The 17044-nt window shown below is 44.8% G+C and overlaps 2 protein-coding genes across 2 annotated transcripts in view; one reads left to right on the forward strand and one right to left on the reverse strand.

Annotated features, from left to right (window-relative positions):
• The window catches only part of T265_08479 (hypothetical protein), a gene marked incomplete at both ends in the record, with an annotated part of 13342 nt that extends 9421 nt beyond the window's left edge, over positions 1–3921 (forward strand). The window contains one exon of the mRNA XM_009174291.1: positions 2372–3921. Within this exon, the coding sequence (XP_009172555.1) occupies positions 2372–3235 (864 nt within the window). The remainder of the gene's footprint in view (positions 1–2371) is intronic.
• A 6680-nt stretch (positions 3922–10601) lies between these two features.
• T265_08480 (hypothetical protein) lies at positions 10602–16230 on the reverse strand (the record flags this gene model as incomplete). Its single annotated transcript, XM_009174292.1, has 7 exons — positions 10602–11098; positions 13665–13753; positions 15460–15616; positions 15657–15747; positions 15817–15928; positions 15977–16113; positions 16152–16230. 7 exons carry the CDS (start codon positions 16228–16230, stop codon positions 11053–11055), a joined length of 711 nt encoding a protein of 236 aa, XP_009172556.1.
• Positions 16231–17044: the final 814 nt, after the last annotated feature.

The raw sequence follows: 17044 nt of genomic DNA on the forward strand, positions 1-17044 counted from the left end.
GCGACCGCAACGTGGTCAGTAGCGCCTCGGCCAATTTCCGTACCAGATACACCAGCTCCTCCACACTGAACTGACCACTTGCTCTCGCCAACTGCAAATGGGCATCAAGCGCCGGCTGCACACCTTCGACGGCCTGGTCAGACAGCAACTGTTGGTGTGGCACTCCGTCCAGTCCCGGTAAGGCACGATCTAAACACTGTTGCAGGCTGGCGAATAACACCGTCGGGTCGCGTCCCGATCCTATCGTAGCCACCTTGAACCGCCCCATAGACTCCTGGAGGTCGGCCGGTGTGTCGAACTCGACTGCAAGAGCTTCGTTCGCAGTGGCCCAGTCCCTTCTGGCCGCATCCAGGGCCGCCTTCGACGGCTTCTGAGAAGTCAGAGCAGAGCCACCACCTTACCCTGGTCGGTCACCAGTTCAGTCGCCTCCTCAACATCTTCGAAGTCCTCCAGAAAGGTCCGCACCCATCCTCACCTCAAGCACTTGTGGCTACCGGATCTTCATCCGTATCCTGGGCATGGCACCAAATGAAAGGCGGAAAGCGATTTGCTGTGAAGTTATTTATTAGTACGAACGGGGAAGTTACGAGTCAGTAGACAGGGAAGCAAGCGTCCCACACGCACTTAGTCTTTAACGAACAAACATCCTCGCGCGTCCTCTTCAACTTTCCTGGATCTTCACTGACTATTAGGCAATAGCAAACGAATTCTTCTGCGCAGTAACTTTTCAGCTCGCGCGTCCTCTTCAACTTTCCTGGATCTTCACTGACTATTAGGCAATAGCAAACGAATTCTTCTGCGCAGTTCCAAACTTTTCAGAATAAATCCCACCTCAAATTGGTCTCGGCGCGGAGCTTGGACCCCAAACCTTAGACTAGTCAAGTGCTTGATCAGTAGTATACAACGTTGCCTTTTCGCTGCGTTTATTGGTAGTTATTCAAGTAAGCGTTGATGTGCTCCTCGAGCCTGGCTGTTGTAAAGAAAAGAATAAAGGTGGGTGGGCAAGGGACTTAGTGCTATTTATTACAATCCTCGAGCCTGGCTGTTGTAAAGAAAAGAATAAAGGTGGGTGGGCAAGGGACTTAGTGCTATCTTATTACAATCTTTCCGAGGAGGCTGCACCTCCAGACGTTCACTTGGGCAATCTGAATAGAAGCTGACAACAAGGACACCATTGACATCGGTTGACAGCCATAACTTATAGTGTCTCCAACCAGGCACAGTGAGGACCACGTGGTCCCCATCCTGAAAGGCGAGTAGCACCCAAGCGTTTCGTAATCTCCTTCATACCCCTCTACCAAGCCAAGTGTTTGCCACCTCTCCGCTTCCGCCACTCTGAATTGGCCACGAAAGGCAGAATCCTCTTCGGCAGACGACGTTTCGGAATGCGCAATACATAGACTAACTAATTCAGCTTCTGGTGCTGGACTCATCCTTCAGTGGAAGTTCATGTTGCACAACCGAAAACTCGCTTTCTAATTGCCTCGTTACGGACTTTCCGACTCCAACTCCGCACGAGCTATGGTTCTGAGACAACGATTGTCGAACATCTGAAGACGTCTCGGTTCCGCTGCTCGAACGGTCCAAGTCTCACTGCCCGCATTATAGCTTGATACACACGTCCCTTGAGATTCAAGTATACACCACTCTGACGCCGTAGGTGTCTCAAATTAGCAAACGTGACCCTGGGCTAGCAGATTTGTGCATTGATCTCATCTGTCACACTACAATCAGAACTAATACAACTTCCAAGATACGCATTACAGGGGAATCCTTTCACCAAAGGGGATAATGAATTCTGAGTGCATTGCTTCACCCCTAGGGATTGAGTAAGTGCATAACACTGCCACGTTTCACGCGTATTCGGTGCAGCACCCTCAGGGAATCCCGAAGTGTCTCCTCGCTGGAAGATGGCCAGTGAGAACCACGTGCACTATCCCTGTATTAGAGTAGTGCAATTTGAAATTGTAGACTGGCGTATTAAATGGCCGTCATGTAGCATTTTCCATTTCTGTGAGACGAAATACTCTAGACGTTCAGTATCTCTGCATGTAGTGTGATTGGCCGGCACGAACGCAGCGTGGCGGTCAGTCCTGTTGTCTAGGAACTTTACATCTAGCTAAATTCGAGTGAGAACCACCAAACAGAATATTCCGTCACAAAGACTTACTCCGACACAACAGCAGTGCCAGTTATCAGGAACTTGACGGTATTGGGTTATCGGGCATCGTTTCGTTATATCTTCTGGCTACGCTACCCTTAATTGAGGCGCACTTTTCTGCTTCCTGGCTCACTTCCTTTCTAAGTGGACCGTGTCAGTTTACTTCTTTCAATTATAGCCTCTTGTCTTGCTTTTACTCTTTTGTCCTAGGCTACCATGGACCTCATCCAGTTTATCGCTGATTTCTGGAACCGTTCGTTTTGTCCACATTGCTTGCACAATGACTCTTTGGCCGAAAAGGATGATTGGCTAGACAAGTTGAAGCGGCTAACAGATTGGCCAACCCTCTCACCATTGAGGTTCGCGACCAGCCACCGTAACACTGATATGACTGCGTACAACCTCGCTGTTTACAACAACGAAACCGCCAGATTCTTTGAGTTGTTGAATGTAACCCTCGACTGCTTCACACAGTACATTGGTAACCTGAGTGGATCTATTCTTGATACCCTGTCATTCCCGGATGTTCACTATCTCAAAGTTGACCGTTCCGCATGTCTTGATTGTTACGCCGTCTACCACGAACTTCTTGACATGTATAACGAAAAATTAGCGCGACTAAATGTGGAGCATGGTGGTTTCGAAGTGGTTGACTACAACAAATATACAAATTATCGTTTTGCCGTCTGCTCCGACATCCAGTACGCACTGAATCGTACCCAATGGGCGTGGTCATATTTGATAAGCTGTCGTGATTCAGAAACTCATATTCCGCAGGTTTTACTCCCCCTTCTGGTGTGTCTAATCGCCATGACTGTGTTCCACGCCCTGTCGTACACCGTTTGCCGCCGTCCTATCCATATGCTGATTTATCGGCCAGTGCGAGTAGAACCCCGGTTACGATCCAGTGTCACTTGTCCGCACATAAACACACCGACTCAACGAGGACGGTTGTCATGCGTGACGTCTTACGGAAGTTTAGCTTCTACGTCACTCCAACAAAACGGCTCTACTGAATTTTTCGTGCGTTCCAACATCCCGCTGAATACAGGACAACCTTCCGTTGCATCGTAATAACCTCTTCTGTCCTCGAAATATTGTCACAAAGTCAAGAAGACAACTGTATGATACATGTATTTTCCATAATGATGCAATTTTTTCACCGCCTTTCACTGACTCATTCTCCATTGCTCGGTAAGTTTCCAAGCAAACTAGTTACCGTTCCCTCAATCTGCATAATTTTCTCTTCGATATTCTGAAGTGTTACAATGTGATTGGTCAAGGGAAATAATTAAGCAATCGGGTTTTTCCTCACAGAGAAACTTTCAAAAGAATCCGATTTTCCGAAAAGGATATTTTTATTATTTACTTTGTCAATCATTTTGACAATACCATCTTGAAATTGTCTTAATACCTCATTTACCTGTAATTCCGAGTGTCAGAATGAGGTGTAGAACGCTTTCGCATTACTTACAAGATTTGTTAGCTCCCGAAAGCTTTCCGCCTCTCCAGCTCCTCCCCCCACCGTTGTGTTGCTCACCTTCTCTCCGTCAGACATGATTTGCAATGCTGATTTGGATCAATAAATCGAGGGTTTAAACCTTGTTCTCTTATCACGTGTCATCATTGTTGACTTTGGACGCATCAACCCTCGATGTCACCTCGTAGGCTATCCTCACGTGAGGATGGCCTTTTTTACTTTTTAGGCTATCCTCACGCATGATACGCTTTTTGAAAACAAAACGCTCAGTGTTCGGAGACATATTCGCATACATCTGGTGGTGGGCTTTGCTGGTTTTAACTTTATCCTCCTTCTAGGGAGAGGAGTGAAGCGGATATTTCTAGCATTTCGACCTGTCGTCTCTAGTTACCACGGTAAAGCAACCTGGTTGAATGTTTTATAAATTTGGGTATCGTATTCTGATTGGCTGATCTGATGGTTTGCTACCTCTGTAAGCGCGGTGACGGCCTTACTGATTTGTGTTCTTGCCACGGGGAGTTTTCCTAATAGGGACCTCAAATTTGTGATTTTAGTAGGATTACAATTTAAAAATTACGAACTGCACCATGCGAATTCTGTTCAAAATTCTGGCTTTTGGTAATCCGATTCCTGTGCTCATGTCTCCCGTTGCTGCATAATTCAGGATGGTAATCTCCTTTTAGAAGGGACACTAATGGAGTTACCAGAACTGTCCGCAATTGTTAGATGTCATTCTGCCAGAAAGGATAACCAAAATGGAGAAGCCTCAGAACTCGTGTAACTAACGCTTTGTTTGGAAATGAGCCACACAAGCGTTCTCGTCTTCAAGACTCATCATGTGGATGGAGAGGGTTACTATTTCCAGGATTAAGAGCCAGAAACTGCTAAACGAAAGATTACGTGTCTGGTCTCTATACGCCCTGGCGCCATATCCTAAGTAGGAGACAATCACACTGTTGATCATTCGTTCCCTGCCGAACCGTTGTGTTCGAACTACTTAACCGGGAGGCGGCAGGTTTGAAACTCAAGAGTTTCCTGAGGGGCGCATGGCTTATAATTCCCAACAAGGACGAAACACGTGTACAGTGCCTTTCGACTTTTCACCATAGATTGGCTCCGCTTACAGGACGAAATCTAACATGGAAATTCGTAAACCTCAAGCTGCCGACTCTCCACTCTCACGGGATAGGTCTCACTTGACTGGTTAACGAGGTGCGGATTAGTTTCCAAATGCAGATAAAGCAGCTGTACAGTGCTCGGTTTGTTGGCATAGGTTGAATTCGCGCGCAGGACGAAATATTGGCTAAGCTTTCTAAATATCATACTATGAACAGTTAGTTGAACCGAAAGTCGCCTAGAAGCCACATAGAGCACCAAAATATACTTATTATTTCCTGTTTACAGTAAACAAGTCGGTTTCTTTACGGCTAAATGTACCCTATTTCGAATAGGTTCCGCGAGAAATCAATTGCCGATTCTGTGATTGCCTTGATATTTTCGCTGTGACAAGCACTTGAGTTTGTATCGTTTCTTGTCTGAAATTGCTATAGGTAGAGATTGTTCGTAGAAGCTAATATTTCTGTTTAGGTTAACTGAAGTTTGGTATGGCAACGAAACTGAGACTTCCAAGTTCGCGATCTGATTCGCTGTATTAACTAGTAGAACTTCTGGTCGACTTGACAGCTTCTTTGTGTCTTTCATCGTCGATATCTCAGAGGAGTCGCTCGTACAGGCTGACGCCGTTGAGTTCAAAAACACTATGTTGGGTACGTCTTTTCAGAACTACACAGTAAAACTCAATGGCTTGACGAAGTGTTATGTCCGCCAACCAAAGCTGTTTATCCTACCAATTTTGGAGTGACGCAAAGTGAGGCAGACATGACTTGGTAGAGGGAAACGAAGGAGATTACGGAGATCTTAGTTGTTCCTGGTGCCATGCGTCTATTAGAATGTGGCCCACGCGACGCTATCTATGCTTGGCTGTAGTCGCCGCAAGAATTGACAGTAAATCAAACTCAATTGTGGTCTTATTTTCCACTTTCTTTTCCGATTGCCTGGTCAGACGCTGAACATGCTAGTACCTCGTATATATTCCCTGAGCTTCCAGTTTTATGCCGCTCACATGTTGAGGTTGTCTTCGAATAAGCGCAATTATATCTCTGACAATGAAGTACTGACGTTGAAATTAATGGTGGTGGTGACGGACATTCGCCTTGTATTCTAATGGCCGATTTCTCCCTGTTGTTACTTACCATCATCACAAAACAATTATTCCTGCCAACCGAGTAGCTTTTTCATAAACGGTGAGACAGGCGATATTCGAAATCGAAATCTGCATATAGCTTTTTTTCCTCATCTCACTCATCTTGCACGACGGTTTAGTCTGTGGTGATTGACTTCAATCAGGGTTTGAACGAAACTCACGTATGGATGCAAATCAAGAGTATCTTGGTCTGAAATCTTTCGGGGCGCGTGTACTGTGTTTATCAGAGTACCACAACCACGGCGATATGTTGTTCAGGAATACTGCATTGACCCGCATTCTTTTCCAACCGTGAGCAAAAGTTAGATCACTGCACACATCCAGTTTAACTTGTCACGTGATGTAACACTCCCCTCCAACCCATGGTCACGCCCCGGTAATGAAGATTTCAATAGAACCGGTATTTTCGATCAAAATCGTCACTTTCTTCGCAGGTCGACTAAAGAGGAGGATTGCAGTATATGCGTGCATTTCATCTGTGTAACCCCCAGCTGAATTAATGAACTTACTGTTGAAGAAATCCTGTTTCATAATACCGGGGTAAGCAAACGTGAAAACGCGTAGACAGTTATCTTTTAATGAAGGCCCAGGCAGGCAGCTGAACTAGCACATTGATCACATAAACTCTAGGCTTGTCTTTCCGTTTTGCTGTGTGCACTTTGGTCCCTCATTTCGAGATCTCAGGAAACATCAAAAACAATGATGAAACCACATATTTATTACACGGTTAGAGGACATGGTGACAACCAGCATTTTTAAGCTGATGTGGAGAAACGGTCATTTGGTTGTAGGTTGAAGCAAATACTGGTGTTTCACTCCATGGACGAAAAAAATCAGGTTAAGGATCAACGAAACGTTCAGTGTTTTCACTAGTCGACACAATAACCTGGGACGTTTTCTGAAAACTGGTACTACCAGAGTGTATGACCATACACAAGAATTAATTCCCGAGGAGACATTCCTAGTGGAAGAATGCTTTTGAACGAGTCTTACACCAGGAGCGCAGTATTTACTGAAGAAGACGTGGTCGAACCTCGAAATGTCCACCCTTCTCCCTCATCACAGCTTGTCGGGTGGATGGAGGGTCGGCCACGTGTCCAACAAATTCACAGTACTGACGTGTGCTCACTTCGGCCGGTTTTGCGCAGTAGCTTCCTATACTTATCCGCAAAGCTGTCATCCTAAAAGATTCGGTGACTCAGATAAAAGACCAAATTAAACTTCTAGGAAGTTGGTACCCTCGACTCGAGCAGACGGCGATATACCGGCCACCTCGGAGAAAGCCCTAACAGGAAATTCCTCGGCCGAGGAAAATTTTAATGGCACGAAATTCGTCGTTTGAACCGGCTGTCGAGGGCAACAGCTGAAACAATTGATTCAAGCTCTATTAATGAACGCTCATACTGTTAGGGAATACCTATTAATCGTCTGTCACCTGAAAGTTCATCACTAGCATATTTGATACAGTACTCTGAGACGTCAATAGATTCTTCATGTCCGATAAGTTAGCCTTAAATTTTCAGCACCATTCGTTGAAACACTTCACAGATGCAATATCAATTAAAGAAGACAGCGCCGAATAGCGGAACGACTTATCCAGATTTGACTAGGCGGAAGAACATTCGGGACTGACAACCACCACGTCTCAACAAAAGGACTTGAATATCTGGAGTAATCACTTAAGACACAACACAAGGAAGATACTTAAGATGGGGATGTAGGTTAAGACTCACCACTCCAGCACATAAATCCTGCCATATGCCCACTATTGATCACTTGCTAATGAAGATTCGCCCCTGTCGCTAATAGATTTCGGAGTCCCCTAAGCTATTCCTTGAAGAGGAATCACTTCCTGGAATTGACCAAAAGCTTGAGCGCGAAAGCAATAAGGTTATCATTTATGCACTTCAGGCACATCAAAAAATCTGCCATTCCAGAATGTACCGGCTTTGTCACCAACCTCGGATGCCTCGCCTAATTCATGCTTCGTACACGTTCGGATCCGCAGTGGCCAGGTTTTTTATTTAAGGTTTAGTTCTCCATCTGAGCCTCCCAAGCCAGCGTTCACGTCAAAACAGCCACCAAAGATGCATAAGGTATATTAACGCCCAAAACGAAGTCAGGAACAGTTGTATAGCGCTTCATGTGTATAGCGTAAGCGGCAACGACTTTCTCGAAATTCCGACGCGTTCTGGATGCGCCATTGGCAACCGGTTGGCTGGTGGATCCAGGTTTTCGACCAATCAGATCTCGGCCTGATGCCGGACCCGCAAGCCTTCCGAATTTTTGACCAATCTTGCGTAAGACGGGCTTCTCGGCCGTAGCAGCACCTGACTGCGAGCGGTAAAGCGGGATCCATGTGGGACTCCGCTCAACACATTCATAGCATCATATCTTACGCGATGTTCTAGTGCGTTCCATGGCGACTGGTTACTTTCCATGGTTGCTGAACTGCCTCCCTCACTAGTTACGACACGGCATGACAGTGGGCTAAACAGCAATGAAACGGGACATTGACATGTAAATTTGGCTGTCATTTCGAGATTTTCACAGATGCCGCGTCAGGTAAACGTGCGATCAGGACGAAGATCAAATAAAAGCCTATTTAGCCTGTGGTGAATGTCATTTGAGTTTGCATTCGGCAGGAGCCACGCCTGCGTTAACTGTCGGGCTAATGACTATCTGTCGTCAAAAATATCCAACCTTCTGTAGCGGATCAAGTTGAATAGCCTATGGACTAAAGGTAATCTACTTATTGGCCTCATATAAATGTACTGATTCATTTTGCACAAGATATTGCGATTCGATAAATCAAATATGATACCTTGGTACTCTTAACCTGTATTGCAAACCTATGCCGACGTCAACCTGGTGGTTCAGTAAATTTGCATCTCTGTGCCTAGTCCCCCCAGCATCCCACATGAGCTCTTCTCAACATAAACTGACCTGTTAGAACTAGCGAGATAAAGGTCATAACGTCTTGCATTACTCATAAGGTTGCTGAAAATTCGTTGACAGCCCACGACCGGTTTAGCCCTTCTTGAAGCTCATCAGGTAGGCACAGTCCCTGAGTTTCCAACCTTATGTTCTACTTGAAACCAAATTGCATGGAATTAGCGAAATATACTCATTTGCAAACAATTTCGGTTTTTGTGAGAGACTCACCTGGAACCTCTCGGTTTTCATGTTTCCGGGATTCAGCTGGGTTCCAGGTGAGTCTCTCAAAAAAACCAAATTAGTTTGCAAATGAGTATATTTCGCTAATGTCATAGTATCTAGTCTAAATATGAGCGGGTACCACGTAGATTTCAACATTAGCCTGACGCCTGTGTGGTTTTCAGCAGCTATCCACACTTTGTGCAGTATATTTTGGACAGATCAATCGCACAGGTAAGTGGAATGCACAAGCCGATGTCAGAATCCGGTGCACCGGTTATCAACACGCGGTACACATAGATGAGCCGGTGACCCACTTGATATTCACAGGTGTATGTGATACTTCCAACTGTCAACATCATTGAACGTATTCTCCTTGTCGTTTGATGAACAGATTAAACAGACGGAGTTTTTGTCAACTGAGATGAAGAATTTTTCTCTATCTGATACATCAGTATGTCTTAAAAGAGGCAGGAGCACAAACCACCGTTCACGGGTATTTGTGGAACTAAATCTATGTGGCTGATGCGGCATACGATTCATTTTACCGCACTGTATACTTTGATGTTGAAAACTTGGTGACAAACGCTAGCTTCCAGTCCATATAATGTTGCTCGGTTCCCTATTCAGCCCTAAATTGTGAGCAGAAAAGTACATGTATAAAGTCCACTAGTTGGCATTACCATAGTCGTTTGCTGACATCTGTAGACTTTGGTTTGGCTAACCGATAATCGATAAATCGAAGGTCGGTGAATTGATTTCGATTAACTGACCAGTCACCGATATTAGCACTTGGCAACTCATTTTACTCACCAACCTTAAGCTAGGGTTTCCTGTGGAACTAACGTCGGACCAACGTGACCTATGGCTATGGGTATTCGGGACTCTGCATAATTGTGCAGTTCTGCAACCCGATTAGGAAAGCAAACATTTGCTCCCTCTTTGAAGGTGGCTTCTACTGTGAGGGGAGTCCACAAGGTAGTGCTCGGTTGTGATCTTGCAACTGCGCGCACCATTCCAATGAGAGGGCAGACTGCTGCCACGCAGCACAGTGTACCCTTCCAGAAATGCAGTGTCAAAACTAACAGCTAGGACAACTACAGTGCTGATTCCAAGGGAAAAAATTCTTAAATAAGAAACCGCCCTTCTGCTCCTTACGAGAGATAAGCCGCCTTCCATAAAAATAGCGTTCACGACCAAGAGATCAAGTATCTGGTATGTGCAAGAACCATATAAAACCTATCGCGTATTGCTACTCAATGAGAGTTATTCTCCCGCGAGTACACTAAGGACGGTTAAAACGCTTATCCTGCACGATGAGCGGTCTTTGGTCAGTATCTTTCCGCGTTGTTGCATTTTTTTCAGTGGACACTCACAAAGTGGAACCACAACGGTGTTACTTGTTAGTTACGATCTAAAATTACAGCAAGCTAATCTGTTCACTTATACTTCGGTAAACGAATCCCCCAGTAACACCACACTATGATTCTGACCGACTGCTGTTTACAAGTGATTGAAACTTGAAAGTACTTTTCTTATAAGGGGAGGGGAGAACACAATCGTAGGGAAAAGGGGAACAGATAATAAGATACGAGTCATGAGGTCAGGTGAAAAGCAATATCATCCGTACAGAGCATGGTGAGAATATCTTCCTTGCTTCGGAGAATGCGGGTCTGGTACCGCCTACTTGGATAAACCGTCTCTAAAACCTAAGCCTGAATGTGATTTACATCGTAGAATCGTGATCAGTCTACGGAATCGAAGAATGACCGGCTCACGTCCGAAATGCGGCTCAATCTAGTGTGACTGACCTCGGGTTGCGACCACACCCTAGATAAAATGCTTTTAAAAGCCCCAATTTTTCAACACATTATCATCACATTGGAAGAAGACCGTTTTCATAGCGTCATTCAGCCTACAAAAGTCAGGTAGCGAATACGGCGGAAGAGGATACCATGAAGAAAAAACATGGAGTTGCAAACTGTACAAAAATCAACCCATGCGAAGTCGAATCAAGGGACCAGACGCAGTGGGAACGCTGAAATAGCAAAAAGGAAGGCGTCATGAGGTTGTTAGATAGACTGATGCAGTCCATATACTGAAAAGGCCATAAAACCTGACCATTTAAGTTTCGACAGCTTCAGTCCGCAAGCTCACAGCGAGAAAACATGGTAATTAAGGTCTTGGATATTTGGTATAGCTGGAAAAATTGTGATTTTCACTTCCTTGAAATGCAAATAAAGTTGCGCTCTCAGTGACAGTACTATTAACGGCTCATCAGCGCTACATAGTCCGAATAAGGCACTGAGTTTTATTAAGATTGGGACAAACCCGATGCCAAAGCGACATCATAAAAGTGGTCCGTCACAACTCCCGTCCAGGCGCAGCCTGTCGTTATATGACTGAAAAGCGTAGCCAGACAGTAAAGGTATGAAAAACTGGAAGAAGTTAAATAGGTGCCATTCGAGTATAACTTGGTGTCTTTGGAGTGCGGGAGGCGCAACGATTCGTATATTAAACTTCATGTTTTTGTCATCGCTTACATAGCCGTTCCTAGGTTACCGTATCATGATGTATGGTGTAGTATATATATATATATATATGTATTTAACTGATCGCTGGTATTATAAAGATATCCCTAAAGAGCAATGTGGGTTTCATAGTGGTCGAGGTACAGTTCGATTGATTTTTGCCGCAAACAAAATACAAGGGAAATGTCGTGAACGAAGTCAACCACCCCATGGACTTCACCCAAACCTTCGACTCAGTCAAAATGCAAGCACTGTATCGTCCTACGAATCTATTACAGTGAAGGCTTTTCGTGGTAGGATGAAATCCTAGCTGCGTACTGTGTAACTCTCTCGACCGAGTTACAAGCGCATACAATCACGAAGCAGGATTGTGTTCTTGTCCCAGTTCTGTCCAGCTTCATTTGGCAACCTCTGTGTAATAGCGTTCTACCATGGTGAAGTTAACATACCAATTCACCACCGGTTGGATGGGTATTTATTCAGTTGGAAACACTTTCTGATTAAAACACTACTGCTCTAGTCCACTATCCGTATGCTGTTGTCTGCGCTTTATTTTGACAGTTACAGAGGCTGAATAGGGCGTTTGGTTCGCTTCCATGTAAATAGCAATACCGCTGAGACGTTGACCTTTTACCAACGCGCATCAGGAACTCAACATAAAACGCGAAGTATTCAGCTACACGGTTGTGGACGGGACTTCTGCCATCTTGACAGCACACTGAAACCTGACGCTTGACATCGAAATGAACGTACGAAATGAGAAACGTGACTGGAGCAATCGCCACGTGCATATACATACCAAAGTTGCCATGCACCGGATTGCGTTGTTCGCACAAGTGTGCGCAGTGAAACCTCGACATGTCGGGCACTTTACCAAATTTATCTGTGGTGTTTGCGCAAAAATCTTTGCTTGAAACGGACGGACCAAATAAAAGACACCAAAGGATAATTACTGTAAGAGTTGAATGCAGTCTCATGCGACATCAGCTCCACTCATGAGGCCATTCAGAACGATAAAATATGGTCAACTGAATAACAGGTTCAGAAATCGGGGACACTCGAAATTCCGCTATTTGGATAATCTTGAGGTAAATTTTCAGGATTGTAACCTCGGTTTCGAACATGCTGATACTGGACAGAAGAACCCAGAGAATAGTTAGCCACACAAGCGCACGAAGCTTTGAGACGTGACGCGCCTCTCTGCTGTACAACATGGGCGCCATGTGGAACGGGCTGTCTCCTTAGTGTGGTGCCGATCATCCGGACTTGTGCAACATTCTGACGTCGGACCCGACTCACGAATCACAAATGCGCTCAACGATGTAATCAGCAATTGACCGAAATTATCACGCTAAGGGAGACAAATAGTATGGTTAATGAAATACCTTCCAGACTATACATCACCACATTGACAATATGTTATTGGGCGGACCCGGGGTAACGTAGCTCTATACTGGAGGAGGTGTAGTATTACGCTGAAACTTAAGGTAACTGACGGATGAAACCGGTATCTTGGTGATAAACAAGTCACTAGTCCCTGTTACCATTGTTATGCCAGCGTGCTTAGACTGGCTTAAGGCTTGCCATAGGAAGCTGCACTTTCGCCCACCAATCTTGTTCCCTTGAATCTACATCAGCACCGTTAAAGTGATTTATTGGGGGAGTGTGCCAGATTCCGCTGAAACCTCAAGGAAGCAGATGGATGACACCAGCCTCACGATATCAAAGAGTCACTGGCATTCGTTGCCTTGCTATTGCACTTGGGCCAGCTGGTGACCCTCAACATGCCTCCGAGTTTGCCACCTGATCTGACTCCCCTGAGTTTTCATTACCATAAAAGGTTCGTGTGTAGCGCCACATTCTGAGTCTCAGAAACCGTTTGTGGTTTACCTGTGACGCGAAGGTGTGCAGTGGTTCGTTGAGGATGCCAGTGATGACCGACAAGGACCATTCCGAAATCACTTAGAATGTGGATATGAAAGTAACGGAGCCATTTTTTATATGGTATCAAAGGTGGGCTGACAGCTTTGCATCTCCGCATCGCTAGAAATAAAACAGGACAAGAACACTTACGAAACAAGTGTACCAGAGCCTAAATGAGCCAACACATGGTACATATATCCGAGGATAGCGCCTTTGCCAAGTTCGCGCTTTGCGATATCCTAAAAAAGATAACAAACATGTTGTAAGGGGAATTGGGCGTTTGGTTGACATTGTTGTCCTGTACCTAACAAGTGTGAACCAGCCATCTACTGTCCTGTGGGTACACCAATTCTCAAGTTTTCCTAAATTTTGAAGAAAAAAATCGTTTATAAGACAGTATATTAGGACCTTGGATAGGGAGAAACGGCATCGACCACAAGGGGTAGGAAAGATAGCCTCCCTGCCAGTTACCTGAAGTAACAGTGGTTCAATTACTCAATGTTTAGTTCAGTCACATTGACGGAAAACGTTCAGTATCCCATTCACTCTTCATTCTGGTGACAATCTGTAATCGAGGACTGACGATGACTAGCATTTCGTCAGTTAACTGGTCTCCCCCATGCCCAATTCAGAGTGGCGTAAACAGAGAGGTGGCCAACCCTTGACTTGGCAGAGGAGTATGAAGGAGATCACGAAACACTTAGGTGTTGTCGGTGCCACTCGCCTTCCAGGATGGGGACCGCGTGTGCCTGGTTGGAGAAACTACAAGATATGGTTGCCAACCGATGTCAGTGGCGTTCTTGTTGTCAATTTCTATCCAGATTGTCTGAGTGAATGTCTGGAGGTGTAGGCACCTTGGAATGATTGTGGTAAGCTAGCACTAAGTCCGTTCGCCGTCCACCTTAACTCTTTCCTTTACAATAAGGCTTCCAAATAAATCATGGTTGTACGGCATTGAAGCATCGGTGTTGAACACTGATGTCATGCTGTCGACGATGCCTGGAAACAGCACAAACGAAAGATTCAGCTGGTTCCCAGGTGAGTCTCTCGAAAGACCAAATTTGTTTCCAAATGAGTGTATATTCGATAACTTCGTGCAACTTGGTTTGAAGTAGAAAATAAGGTTGACGGAAATCCGGGGACTGCGCCTACCTGATGAGCCCTAAGAAGGGTGAAACAGGTCGTGGGCTGTCGACGGATTTTCAGCAACCTTATGAGTAGTGCATTACAAATATGTGATGATAAGATGCATTTTGTCACCTTTCAAAACAGCTGAACACGATGGAATGATGACAGTGTGTAGTTGCCGTCTGTCTACCTTATTCGTTTGGTGAGTTTGGCTCACACAGTTCGAACATTCCCTTAATCCTGATTACCATTCTGGAAGTTCGTGTGGTCGTGCAGGAATGGTCTAACGATAACAAAACGGAGTACCTATTTGATCCAGAGTGTCACTGCTACCCAGAACGGCTTTAGTAGTAAAATAAGCATTCAGATTCACGATACTCGAGCAAGTCAACTGAGGCTGAACATATACGCTCAGTGTCCCCGCTTTGTCCAGTACGGGTACGCGCTTTTCAATGATATGCACGTTTCAGTTGCTGTTGTCAGTATAAACCAACAATATGTATATTCCCCTGTTAAGTGCTGTGTTCCAGATGCCTCCGTTGTGCGACTGATGGACCTCTGACGTCACATTTCTAAAACAGGCGATTTCCAAGAGACGTCAAATCTCAAAATACAAGAGAGATATTTTCTCAGCGGCCACTTATAGTTGGGCAAATTACAGATAAAATTGTCGCGGTTCTCTGCTGTTGTTCGATCATGTCATTAATCATCATGGGTTCGAAAAGATCCAATGAAATGCTCGTTCTTGAGCGTCTCGCCCACAGCTAAGAATGTTTTGGCATTCCAACATGCACATCATATCTGATTCAGAACTTACCGATAACAAAAGTTCCTTGAACCGTTGGCGTCGCAACATTGCAAGCAACGCTCGTTGCCCCGTCTTATAAGCTTTGAGGAATCTACCAAGGCAGGGAGAAGAAACCCACCACAGACCACTCGTTCGGGTCGTTAAAGCACCAGACTGAACAAGAGTACTGGAAAGCGGTACAATATAAATCAAATAAACTGACTTACGTGATCTGTGTATCTGAGAAGGTCTTCAGGAGGGTTGACTTATTCACACACAATGCGCGCTGCTCCATCAGTACAATGGAAGTAAACCTTTCTGAATCAAACATATGAACCTATGGACCGCAAAACCTGCCAAAAAGCTTGCAATCTTCTTCTGAGGCACCAATGTCCTTGAACGAAGCGGTGTAATCCTCTGAGAGCATTATGCCCAAGGAGTCATCTGTTTCATCTTCTAGCTTTAGCAAGCGGATTTTCCCAGTATTCTGTAGCTTATTCTGCATTACATTAGTGTCACACGAATAGGTGGAGGTAGTGAAACAAACCAAGTGCGCATCTACCGAAGTCCGATTGTTAACCAGAGTGTAAATTTGCGACCTAACTAGCGTGGGTCGGATAGCCGGCTTGAATGACAGCGAAGGAAATATACCGTACAAAAAATGGAGCGCATCATCGACGGATACTACAAGGACGCATTAATTGTTGGAAGGTACGACTTACTGAAATTAGGAATGACAACAGATGCTTTTTTGGCCACTAAAGTTTCCTCTGCAATGGCACTGTCTGACTTTCTCTTCATGATGTGACGGGAGTAGGATTAAGATGTGGAAAAGCTATAAAAACAGTTTGGTTTAGGGGTGAAGGCTATTCGTATCGCACGAAAATGTAAAACACGTGGAAATATGATCCGGGTAAAAAGCAAGAACATTGTTGCCCAGCGACGACTGTTAACGACATTCAACACGCTTATCCATCTTACCATAAGTAGACACCCAGAATAGAAAATGGATCAAAGTTAGTGCTATCACTTTCTATCATCATTTGTGGAACAAAGTGCGTTGATTATTAAGATGCGTACGAACAGCTAATTTCAAGGCATCCATGCGAGATCGAAACTGTGTTATCGGAATGGGAACCCACAATTACATTCCCTCGTCCAAGCAGGAAAGATATCCTACCTTCCCAAGAGATCCCTATATGCATAAGAAAATATGTCCCTGTGTTCCACGTGAGTTACCGTGAATCCCAAGTGGTAAATTGAAACTACAGGGAACTCTGGCTCCGCCTTATTCAAAATGATGGGATGATATTAATGAGATACAAGTATGACATTTGTGCATTTCACTAAAGGCTGCTTCGCATTCCTAAAAAACAGCAAGGTACTCAGAGAGATATAATCTAGGCTACAGCTCCCGATCAGTATTTTATACTTACATAAATTGCCCCCACTGGTCCAGCTACTTCTCTTGCGACTAAGTTTGGACGCTCCAATCATGAAAGTAAATAGGTTGGCTCGGATGAAGTTATCAGATGCAAGCAGAAATTCCGTTTCTTCACAAGTGAGTGGGAGATTGCATTGTGCTTGCAAGCTGAGTAGCCGATTGTCACTAACT

This window comes from Opisthorchis viverrini, assembly GCF_000715545.1.
Source record: "Opisthorchis viverrini unplaced genomic scaffold opera_v5_218, whole genome shotgun sequence".
Lineage (NCBI taxonomy): Eukaryota > Metazoa > Platyhelminthes > Trematoda > Opisthorchiida > Opisthorchiidae > Opisthorchis > Opisthorchis viverrini.